This window comes from Eptatretus burgeri, chromosome 14, assembly GCF_056783735.1.
Source record: "Eptatretus burgeri isolate ZD-2024b chromosome 14, Ebu_testis_v1, whole genome shotgun sequence".
Taxonomy (NCBI): domain Eukaryota; kingdom Metazoa; phylum Chordata; class Myxini; order Myxiniformes; family Myxinidae; genus Eptatretus; species Eptatretus burgeri.
The window spans coordinates 40,823,401-40,835,737 of NC_140974.1; the positions used below are offsets into that span (position 1 = coordinate 40,823,401).

The window sequence follows — 12,337 nt, forward strand, 5'->3', positions numbered from 1 at the left end:
GAAGTGTTCAGACTACAAGGCAAGAGAGTTCAAAGTTGGATAACATGAGAGTTGAGATCAAATAATCAAATTTGCCCAAAATTACAAGTGGGAGTGAGGTCAAAGTCGCATTGTCTTTGGGTGAAGCAGAAATATTGGAAGCCAGAGTACAGAGTTTCTAAAGTACAGAGGAATTAAGCAGCTTGTCATCACACATGTGGAAATCTTGAAATGAGGATTGAAATTGAATGAGGGTGGGAGGGGTATAAAGAAGAAGGGAATGATATGGATAAATGGGTGAAGGAAAATAAAAGGAGAATAATACAGTGACAAGTAACTGTTGTCTGGCATGAGGGGGAAATGCATGATCAGATAAAGCAGTCTTTCTGGTTGTAGATCTTAAGCAGATTGTGATGTAGAGGTGGCCAGATGCATCTGCTTGGCTACGGTGTACACGTATGTGGTGTCCGGTCGCTGTTCAGGTCCAGGGCTGATGCAGATCTTAACCAATTCTCGAAGCTGAGCACAAAAGGAAGAGAGAGAGAGAGAAAAAAGTGAACAGTGTTGCCATTCAAACAATTGTTTGAATGGCATGTAATGCACTTTCATGAGAAAAAGGAAGGAAGGATATCTCATTCTTGTAGAGAATATGTTATCTTATTTAAATACAAGATAGGGCATCAAGATGGAGAACGAGGATAGCCACACCTTTAAAACATCAGATGTCTAGCATCTTATCGGAGCTTTCAGGAAGATCGACACAAATCTCAGTAGCACAATAATGTACAAATTTAAATAACATATGCACAATACATTTACCACAATGACCTATTTGCAGAGAACCAGCTTTCCCCATCTTAATTTTAATTAAAAAAAGAAAAAGAAACCACAAAGAACAATTGAAGGATAACACCGATTTGGTTTTTTTACATCTCCATTTTTCTGACTTCCTTGTGAGTGAAATGACAAATGACAAGGTATCTAGTATATTACAAAGCACAGAAGATGTATCCTTACTATAATTCACAGACTGGTGTTTGTGCATTTGTTTGTCGCACTACTACAGTTCTGAGAAGATTACATCCAGACCTGCTACATAGGATCAGCATGACCCCAATTAATGTATATGGGGTGTTTTTTTTCATCTTTGCCAGTGGTCTTTGAGGAGGTTGGGGGGGGTGGTGGGGAGGGGGTATTACAAGTCTCCACAATCTACAGTGCAGTATTCCTGCCCCCACATTTTCTAGGGCAGTGAGGTGTTTTGAATTACACAGCTGGGATCTTTTCAATTACATGGCGGCGATGTTATTTTTATAATGTACAGGTTTGGAAAACAGCCGTGACGTCATCTGGAACAGAAGTGACGGTTGGTTTTGTCTGTGTGGGTGGTGCTTGGAGAGAGAGAGGGTGTTTGAGGGAAAAAGGCCGTGCTGTGATGACTTGCAAATAAAAGTTACATGGCAGGTAACCCATATTTTGCGGGTTTGACCCATTTTCTTTCTTTAAACCCACGGACCTGTTTTAATATTATTAAAACCTGCATTGGATGGGAAGTACGAACTATTTCAAAAACGCAATGTTTAGCTTCCATTCCACTTGCACGGACGGACGGACGGACGCACGCACGCACGCACGCACGCACGCACACACACACACACGTAGTGATCTCTATCCGATATGCAAGATACCACTCTAGTCTGACTCTATTGGCTGGGTGATGTCAAGAGCTTTACCAAACCGACCAAATCCTTCAATCCACATCTGCAGAATCATCACTTCCTCTCGTCTACCATTTGTGGTCACCTCAAATCAATCGGTCGGCCTATTTGCTTTCCAAATCGCTCTTCGACTTCTTACTGTGATATTTATTGGCACTTTTGAGTGTTTCGAATGGTTGGATTTGATTCAGATTGTTTTCATTCGCATACAGGGTGTCCACAAATTATCGTTCCAAATTCAAACTGTAATGAAAAAAAAAATGAATGAAATGGGATACCATGATGCGGTTTGACGTTTGTGAATGAACGAACATTTCCCAAAGTTTTATTGTCAAGATATATCAAGATCATCATTTATGAATTCATCAAAATCGTGTGTTTGGTTCAAGCGATAATGACTAAAGTGTTTACTGACTGACTCACCTCCGGACACTGCTAAATCGCATAAGCTCCCCGGAACTACATTCCAGGTGAGCTAAAAACAAATTCAACAATATCAACAAAGTACGATTTATCACAGAAGAATCACGATGAATATACAAAGAGCAGACAGGGATGAAAATATAACAAAAACAACGGATCCGGTTCGGAAAAGTTAACTGATTCAGGTTGAAGGAGCAGCTGTGGAACCGACCTACAAAACCGGGTCTGTTAAACGCCCTGCAGAGCTTTTGTAACCTTTTTGTGGCGAAGTTGACAGTTCGCCACAATACCTTCAGATTTTCTTAAAGGCATTTTCACGACGCCTTTCCCCTTCTTAATTCTGCAAAAAATATCGTCTAACATTCATGCTTGACATAGCATATTGAAAATATTGCAACACCAAAAAATAATGACATGTGCCGGCGTGCTGAGATGATAAAAATTTTTTATAGTTCAGATTGTGTAACATGTCAAATGGTTACTATTTTTGCAAACAGTAGCATACGAATATAGTCCAACATTGATATTATTACATCCTCAAAGATATGTCACCACACCAAAGTTAGAGATAACAGAATAAAATTGTTGAAAATGCAAAAAATTTGAATACGGTTAACAAAGCCATTATGGCACCAGTAAAATGTGAGCGTTCACATTAACCTGGTCAGAGTAGTGGTCGGAAGGCAGTGGTGGGTAATCACACTGCTCAATTTTCTTGCACAGTGAGTAGAGGTTCATCTTGTCACCATAGAATGGACTCTGCAGGGCAGCCATCTGAAAAAAGAAAGAACTGCTGTGGCCTTTGCATTTACTCCACCCTGACCATTAGATAAACTTTGTTGGCAAAACATCACAAGGTCAGGTCAGGTCAGGTATGGGAGCATGTGCCGGAACAGCACGTCGCTGCGTCCACTTTCCGCCGGTACTCCAGGGGCCTCCGTCTGGCCATCCCCCAGGCAGATGCCAGGCCCATCCCCATCTCCTTGAGATGATGGTCAACCTGTTGCAGCCATGAGGCACGTGGTCGACCCACTGGCCTCCTCCACTCATGAGACTCCCTCGCTGAGAGAATCTGGTGAGCAGGATCAGAGTCAGGAAAACGAGCCACATGTCCATACAGCCGCAACTGACGCTCACGGACTATGCAGGTAACAAATCTCATCCGAGTCTCTCTCAGCAACCGCTCGTTGGACACAAAATCCAACCAGCGATAGCCAAGGATTCTCCGAAGAGACCTGGTACCAAAGGAATTAAGTCTCCGTCTCAGATCCTTGGTCAGAGTCCAAGTCTCGCACCCATAGAGCAAGACTGGAAGTACCAAGGACCTGAAGACTCGGACTTTCGTCCTCCCGCACAGGTACCGGCAGCGCCACACCCCATGATCCAGTGAATCCATGACTCCCCAGGCCCGTCCCAGACGTCTATTGACCTCTGACTCGCAGCCAGCAGAGACATGAATATCACTGCCAAGGTAAGTGAATCTCTCCACGACCTCAACATCCTCACCACAAACAGACACAGACAGGACAGCGGCATCCAAGATGTCACCGAAAGCCTGGATCTTAGTTTTGACCCAAGAAACCCGTAATCCCAACGGCTCCGACTCCTCATTCAGCACCTCGAGGGCCCCCAAGAGGATCTCTAAAGTCTCCGCAAAGATGACTGCATCATCTGCAAAGTCAAGGTCCGAGATCTTGACATTCCCAAATGACGCACCGCAACTTGATCTCTCCGACATCCTCCCTAGAATCCAGTCCATACAAGTGCTGAAAAGTGTGGGGGCAAGTACACATCCCTGACGAACTCCAGTAACAACTGGAAATAAGTCAGAGATGGTACCACCACACTTCACAGCACTCTCAGTACCAGAGTAGAGTTCAGACATCAGATCGATCAGTTTTGGTGGCACCCCACGAAGACCAAGAATCCTCCAGAGGACATCCCGATTCACTGAATCGAACGCTTTACAGAGATCAACATAGGCTGCAAGCAGCCCCTGCCGAAACTCTCGTCTGCGTTCGGTGAGGACACGAAGTGCAAGGATACGGTCAATCGTTGACCTCTTTGGTGTAAAGCCTGACTGCTCTGAACGCTGGTGCTCAAGCAGATGGTGGCGAACCCTATCGAGAATTATCCGAGCAAAGACCTTGCCCGGCACTGAGAGCAGCGTCACCCCTCGGTAGTTGTTGCAGTCTTGGCGATCACCCTTCCCTTTCCAGAGAGGGACAACAAGGCCCCTCTTCCAATCAGTTGGGATGATGCCTGTGTTCCAGGCAGAGCACAAAACTGCATGCAACGACACGAGTGCAGCATTTCCACCAGCCTTGAGAAGTTCGGCATGGATGCCACAGATCCCTGGAGCTTTGCCCCGTTTCAACTGATTCACCGCAGCCCGTGTTTCCACAAGCGTAGGTGGACCACAGTTGATTCGAGGGTCAGCAACAGGGATTGTAACACCCTTGACGTCCAACTCGACAGTTGGGGGATCAGCCTGGTACAACTGCTCAAAGTAACCGGCCCAGCGGGCCTTCACTTCAGACTCCTCTGTCAAGAGCCTACCACTCGCTGCTCGAACTGTAGTGCTCCGAGGGATGGGCTTGGATGAACGTAATGCGCGAATTCCCCTGTAAGCGGGACGAGAATCACCTGTCCACAGGTGATGCTCTACCCCCTCACAGATTCCTCGCACATAGGCCTCCTTGTCCACCCTCAGTGCAGGAACAGTTTTACGCCTCAGCTCCCTGAACAGCTCAGCTCTGCCATTCAGCCTGGCCCTGCGACTCTGGTCAATGGTATCCAGTGTCCCTTGAGAGACAAAATTCTTCTTTGCCCTGCGGTGAGCTCCAAGGCATCCACCGGCAACATCAAGGACGGTGGTCTTGAAGGCGCTCCACAACTCTTCAGGACCCCCCAAAGCACCCAGACCCCCCAAGTGTCCACTCAGCCTGTTCGCAAACTCCTCAGCTACTCTCTCATCCCTGAGCTTGGCAACATCCAGCCTCGGCTGGGATGGTACCATTCTCCAGGATTTAAGATGCAGCTTTAGAGTTGCTACAACAAGCCTGTGGTCAGTATTGAGGAACTGAGCACTCCGGTAGACCCTGCAGTTCTGGGTCATCCTCCAACGACCGTCAATGAGGACATGGTCAATCTCCTTTGCCACACCGCCAGCGTTGGAATACCAAGTCCAGCGATGAGCTTGTGGGCGCTGAAACCATGAACCAGCCACCCTAAGTCCATGACTTCTTGCAAAGTCAAGGAACTTAGTGCTATTCTGGTTCATAGTTCCTGACCCATGGGGACCAACACACACCTCATAACCGTCCCTATCAGTTCCAGTCGATGCATTGAAATCCCCCAAGACTAGAAGTGTATCTCGTCTGGGGCACTGATCAACCACAGACTCGAGTGTGGCGTAGAATGCCTCCTTCACGGTGAGATCACTCGCCTCAGTCGGAGCATAAACAGAGACCAGGGAAATGACACCTAAGGAGTGACGAATCCTTAATCTCATAATACGCTCGTTGACCGGTGTTACCTCAATTATCATTGGGGTCAGCTTATTGGACACAGCTACAGCAACTCCTTGGGTATGGTAACCATCAGAGCGACCAGACCAATAGTAGGTGTAACCACCCACCATTATCTCGCCGCAATCCGGTCTCCGAACCTCAGAGAGAGCTGCAATCCCGATGTCCAAATGCTTGAGCTCAGATGATAACAGAGACAGGTGATCATCTTCTCTTAGGGATAGGACATTCCAGGCACCCACCCGAAGGGACCGCCTCAGGTTAACCCAAGGAGACCGCCGTCTGGTGGACGACACCTCAGCACCACTCCGACACACTCTCCCGCAATCTGACCCAGGGATGTTACCCCGTGGTTTCCCTCCTGTCAAAGATTGGGGGTCCCGAAGGCTTTGCCCCAATCCCGTCATCCGGTGAGCTGCCCTGCGAAGGGAAGCTGCACAGGAGGTACTCCCACGGAGTGGGTTTTCAGATTTTTTTGCGTTTTTGTGTTTTGCGGAATGAAGGGTTTTACGGTGGCCGGAGTGCAAATCCTGCCACCAACCTCCTAATAAGAAGTGACCCAACTGCAGGAGGACGTCCGCAGACACAGTTGGGCACTAGATATGGATGGCCGTTGGCTCACAAGGAGCTCCTCCGCCCTTTGACAGGTTTTGTTTTTAATCCTGCTGGGTGTCCATATCCAAACACCCTCCTCACCAGAAAACCTGGTGGGGGAGACGGTTTAGTCGCCGACAACCCGACCATGGAACAGGTTAGTACAGGTTTACATGGTACCTGTAGCAGGTCACAGATCGAACCTGACCTGACACATATCACAAAACATCACAAGAAGTTTCTTTTATTCATAAGCACAACTAAATGGGTCATATTCAACACAATTATTTATGTATTTAAACCTTTTTAAAAGGTGAAGCTATCAACCAATATAGCACTTTTGAAATGACATATTCCTGTGGAACGTATGATGTGAAGACACACCAGGAAGTAGGTACAGCAGGTTTTAACTTTTAACCCTCAGCACCCGAGCACCGTACAAACAATCGCGCTTTTCTTTGTCCTCATGGCTGTTTTTAAAGTAATTGCCAATTGGTTATTTCATTATGAATTGGGTGTGCTTTAGAAAGCCTGTGCCGATTAACAACACCACAATCGACAATAATCATACCGTCTTATGCCGATTACCAAAACTCATCTCGCTTTAAAACAAAATCATTTTTAATACAAGTTGAAGTTGGAAGTAAAATCACCATTCGTATCATGGGGAAAAAAAGGTCCCGTGTGGGAATACTTTGAAAAATTACTGTGCATCAGTGATGTGTATGTCATGTATGGGTACATAATGGACCATTACACGTTTTTGGAATTTCTTTATTATAATGATATACCAGTATGAGCCCACCGATATATCGATATCGGGAAGAAGAAGGAAAAAAAATCAATAGCGATGGGGCCAATTCACGTTTCTAAAATAAGCTAAAAATATTTGGAAAAGCACCTGAGAAAGGGTTGTGCCTCTGCATAACGAAAGACTTGGAGAACTTTCTCAGTTTGCCGAATGGGCAGCTGCTCGTACAATGAGCTCCCGACCATGAAAGGCCCAAGTGGATGGGCGTGTGCAACACAAACTCCCAACGGATCGCGAATGGATTGTGCATCTGAATTAGGTGCTTCTGAACACGATTGTGAATGACATATTGGGGTTGTGCATGTACAGGGTAAGTTTATACCCTTTACATGCACACGACCAGAGGATGTCCAGCTTGAAGGACTGGAGCGTGCTGCTCAAGCATGCTCCTGTCCTTCAACCGGGCAAATTAAAGCAGAAACTTTTGTACCCAACAGCATGTTACAGGTGCAGTTGAGGTAGCAAACAATGATAAAAGTCACTTGTAGAATGAGTCATCACTGCAGAACATGACCGACAGGCCCAGCCAATCTCATTTACCTCAACGGTCCTATGTGAGTAGGTGCATTCACTCCTTACCTCCCCACCCTCCGACCCTGTCAGCCACCTTTTATCACATCAACCGAAAAAAATTACAAAAAAAGAAAAGAAATTGGGCCTTAAAAAGAACATCTTCGCATGCGATCAGGTCACTGAGACAGCTACCACAGGGATTATTCGCAAAAAGAAGCCAGAGCCCTTTTCACCTTGGTGGCCTTGTAACTACCAGACAAAGATACTTCCGCTGTGACACTTTTCTCTCCAGTTTTTGTTTTTAAAGTCCTCCTTCTGTCCTCACAGAAAACCACTTCTTCGACACACACCCCAACCTACCTTTAATCCCATTATTCACTTTTGAATGTATGGGCAGAGTCAAGGGGGAGGGACTAGCATGGCCTTGAGGAGAGGCTGGGTATAAGAGTGGGATGGTGCTCAGGAAGTCTGTTTCATCCACCCTCCTGCATAGGCACCTCGTCACAAAAGGCTCAGAGGCATAAACCTCCCAGGATGGCTAATGTGTCAGACAGGGAATCAAGACAATTCACTTCAAATATAAAATCATCAGATTGCAAACCTTATGTCTACCCCTTATTGTATCCGACTGCTCTGACAAAGTCTGAGACAAAGGTCATTAAAATAAGCTCCGACCGACCGACCATGGACTTTGGTATCCATAATATTTCAAAAACCATTGAACATTTAGCTTTCATATTGCAGATATATTCCTCATGACATTATCTTAACTTGTTTAGACCAAATCACTGATTGGCCGAATTATGTTGCCAGGGCAATTATCTTGGTAACTTGGCTTGTGTACATGTTCATATTACACAGACCTATCCATCATACTGTTACGAATTTTGGAATTCGATTGCACACAACATTCAGGTTCCTTTAGTCAGCTATGTCGATAAGTGCTTGTTCCCTTGATAGCTCACCTTTCATTGTTTAAATGTTCAGAAATCAATTAGATGCGCTGCGGATCGATTTAATAGTTAGGGAATGAACAACGGAGACATCCCTCCCCCTCTTCTGCGAAGAGGAAGAGGAATCCTGCCATCCCGTGACTCATGATGTCAACAACTCCCTCCCACCCGTGGTTGAGCGGGGGGATGGATCACGACGAGGGCATGAGTCACACCGGGCGTGGGGGAGGGGGGCGGAGAAGGATAAGGACGAGATCCTTTCTTTGTTCTTGAGTAGTAAGCTTTTTGCTTCGGCAGAGAGTAGTCGTTCAGCAGACCTTTGGGTCCTGTTTGGTTTGGGTTAGGGTTGAGGCCTTCGGAAGCTTTTTGCTTCGGCTGGCTCAGTGAGCTTCGGCTGAGGCCTGGCTTGGGAGGAGGCTTTTTGGAGGCTTTTTGCTTTGATGGTTCATTAAGCTTCGGCTTCTGCTTGGCTCGGGAGAGCTTTTTGCTTCAAGCTGCCCTGTTTGGAAGAAAGTTAAGCTGGTCGCTCGGCTCGAGCTGCGAGTGGTGGCTTCTTCTTCTTGGTTCGTGGAGCTCTTTGTTCTCCATTTTGGTTCCCGGCTTGGTGTGACTCATCGACCTCTTCTTGGAGGTGGTTCCTCGGGGAAGCGACGCATCGACGGGAAGGATCGACGCCTCATCTCACCAGCACATGTTGAGAAGCACGGGAGGATTCGCGGGAGCTCGGGAAGGATTGCAGCTCACGGCGATTGGATCCAGCTCGCTCTCGCTGGAGCCTGGGTCCGAACAACTTGAAGACCACACGAGGTGGAGAGGTTCGAGATAGGTTCTGGGTTTCAGCTCACCTGTCCTCCGAGCTGGAGCCCGTTATTAAAGGCCTCTGCCACCATTTCTTGGGTGTGTGTGTGTGCGTACGTGTGTCCGTGGGCCCGTCTAATAAGTAGGAAATTGTTAAGTGCTTCGTGTGCTGTAAATGTTTGCATCGCATTTCGTATCGATGGTCATAGTTCTTTTGTCGTGCTTTTGTTGCTTGTATAATTGCATACCTGTTTTGCCTTGTTTAATTGCATACGTGCTTTATTATAATAAATGTCCTTGTGTGAATGTAAACCTGTTCGTTGCGTCCTCTTCCCTTAATTGAGCTGCCATCTTACACTCGGAATATAGTTGGTTTTTAAATAGCCGGTAAAGTGATCGGGTCCAACGAGACTGCGCGATAATACCCCGCTCGGTTATCCCAAAAGAAAGCGAGCTGCTTAAGCGGCTCGTTTCCAAGCGGTCCCGTTGAGGTACAATCTCTCGGTAACCTACCCGCGCGAATAATTAGGTAAATCGAAGATTTGGTGATCGGACCCTGTAGCGCGGGTAGAGTGCAGACAAGGTTGTGGTGTGGTTACAAACACACCCGTGGCTGGTTTCCGGCGTTGATCCGGAAAGCCGCGACTGGATTGTCCGTTCGGTGGGCGAAGCGATCGCTATTGGTTAGACGCAGTCGTTCACACGCCGACGGGAGGGGAAATCTACAACAATACTATACAAAAGGTGGGGGACCTCGAGTATCAGCTCCTTGTTAAATCTGCTTTTAATGAATCTGTGATTGAATCTTGAGATGAAAATAAAACTTTTTTTTTTGTATACATTTTCGAGGCTCATGGAAGAACAAGCACACTGAACAGAACCAGGACGTAACAGTCAAAAACAGGAAGCAAAACACATGCATGGAGAAGGAAACCCCAAATAAGAAAAACTGTAAAATTAGGAGGGATTTAGGTGGGGGTAGAAAAGATCATGGTTATGGATTAGGGACGATCTGAAATGGTGGTGAACAGCTGTCTTGAAGACCTGGAGGGAAGAATGGGATTGAAGAGGATGTGAAAGTTGATTCCACAGACGGGGCAATGGAACAGATGAGTGGAGGCGAGCAATGATCCTGGATTTAGGTCGCTTTACCAGAAGAGGGTTGATGGTGGACCTTGCAAGCCTTGTAGAAACCTGAGTGGGGTGGGGGTGGGAAGCATGAAAAGGGCAGAGGAGACAAGACCAGAAAGAAGAGCAGAGGATGCGGGAGAGGGCAGAGACCACCGTCCTGTCTGTGATGGCAAAGCGATAATCCCAGAAATTCAGCTTCAGTTCAGGACATTTCAATGATCTTGAAGGCTGAGCAAGAATGTGAGGCAGGGGAGCCAGCCCAAAGGGGAGAGCAGTGCTCCATCAAACTGCGGATTAAGGCCTTGTCGGTGGATAGGAGTTCAGGTATGCTTAAGGGGCTGTCACACCTTGACGATATAGCCAGTGTATGCCGATTTATGAAAAATTTGTCTAAAACGCTGGCACACGTCGAATACGTTATGGGTAAGTCGTGTATACATTAAGAGCACGCTGAAAAACACTTCCATACGTCGTAGTACGCTGGTTTTAATCGTTGTACTTTGCGGTTGTCCGCAAATTTTAGCATGCTTGAAATTTTACGACGTATGCCGGCGTATGACTCACACGTTCCGCATACGCTGGGAATAAGTTGTAGGCACGTTATGCGATCGTTGACACATGTTACTTGAAAGTTACTCATAAGTCGAAACACGTCGAGGTAATGATTAGCGTACCCGAAACTTATTTATAACATATGAGTAACGTGTTGTAGGCACGTTACACGATCGTTGACACACGTCGAGGCACGATATGCGATCGTTGGCACACGTCGACACACGTTACTTGTAAGTTACTCATAAGTCGAAACACGTCGAGGTAATGCTTAGCGTACCCAAAACTTATTTCTAACCTGAGTAACGCGCTTTGAACCTATGTGTAACGTACCTCCAACGCATATTGATGTATGTAGACATATTTGATTGACGTCTTCCGGACGACCACATAACTTACTGAACGTGTTTCAAATTTACAGCTACTGTATAATGGCGTATTGGCAGCTTAAAAAAAAAAAACAAAAAAAACCAACACCAACTTCCAATATTTCGTCACGTGCCGTTACGTCACGTCCGATTGCCTCTTCAGTTTGCTCATGTCTTATTCTTAGTTCCTCTTCTGTGAATATTTTCTGTTTGAGGATATTGTCACGTCGACGTCGAAACTTAAAAGCAAATGTCCAAATATATTTTAAAATTCGTGATAGACTGAAATTTTTTTTTATAAACCACAACAAAACAACAACAACAACAACAACATCAGATATTTCGTCACGTGCCTTCACGGAGCCAAGGAGTAAAAAAGAAAATGTGCCTTGACGGAGAAAATAAGTTCCGGGTATGCTAAACATTACCTCGACGTGTTTCGACTTATGAGTAACTTACAAGGAACTTGTGTCGACGTGTGTCAACAATCGCATATCGTGCCTTCAACTTATTCCCAGCGTAGCGGAACGTGTGAGCCATACGGCGAGTACGTCGTAAAATTTTCAGCATGCTTAAAATTTCACGACGTACAAGGCGTATTACGACGTATGGCAGTGTTTTTCAGCGTGCTCTCAACGTATACACAACTTACCCATAACGCACTCGACATGTGCCAGCGTTTCAGACAAATTTTTCAGAGGTCAGCATACGTTGGCTAAATCGTAAAGGTGTGATTGCGATGTTGACACTTCCAATTCTCAGGCGGTTATGATTTAAATCGGCGAACGGCAGCTTTTTAATAGGCTACGCCACGTGATCGTCGGCGATACGTGCAGCACGCTATGCATACGTTAGACTATTGTTGGGCATATGTTGTGAACGCCGACAACACGTTAATCATTCGTTGGTCTAAGTTATCTATATGTGATTAAAACATTCTGTGTACGTTACTAATATGTTATGCATA

The 12,337-nt window shown here is 46.1% G+C and overlaps 1 protein-coding gene across 9 annotated transcripts in view; it reads right to left on the reverse strand.

Annotated features, from left to right (window-relative positions):
• NEK7 (NIMA related kinase 7) overlaps window positions 1–12,337 on the reverse strand; it is a 103,484-nt gene that overhangs the window by 130 nt on the left and 91,017 nt on the right. For all 9 annotated transcript variants that reach the window (XM_085854480.1, XM_085854482.1, XM_085854481.1 and 6 more), the window contains 2 exons: window positions 2,781–2,894; window positions 1–498 (listed from right to left, as the gene is read on the reverse strand). The exon at window positions 1–498 is cut by the window's left edge and continues 130 nt beyond it. In XM_085854480.1, coding sequence (XP_085710606.1) covers window positions 379–498; window positions 2,781–2,894 — 234 coding nt within the window. In that variant the 3' untranslated portion in view covers window positions 1–378. The remainder of the gene's footprint in view (window positions 499–2,780; window positions 2,895–12,337) is intronic.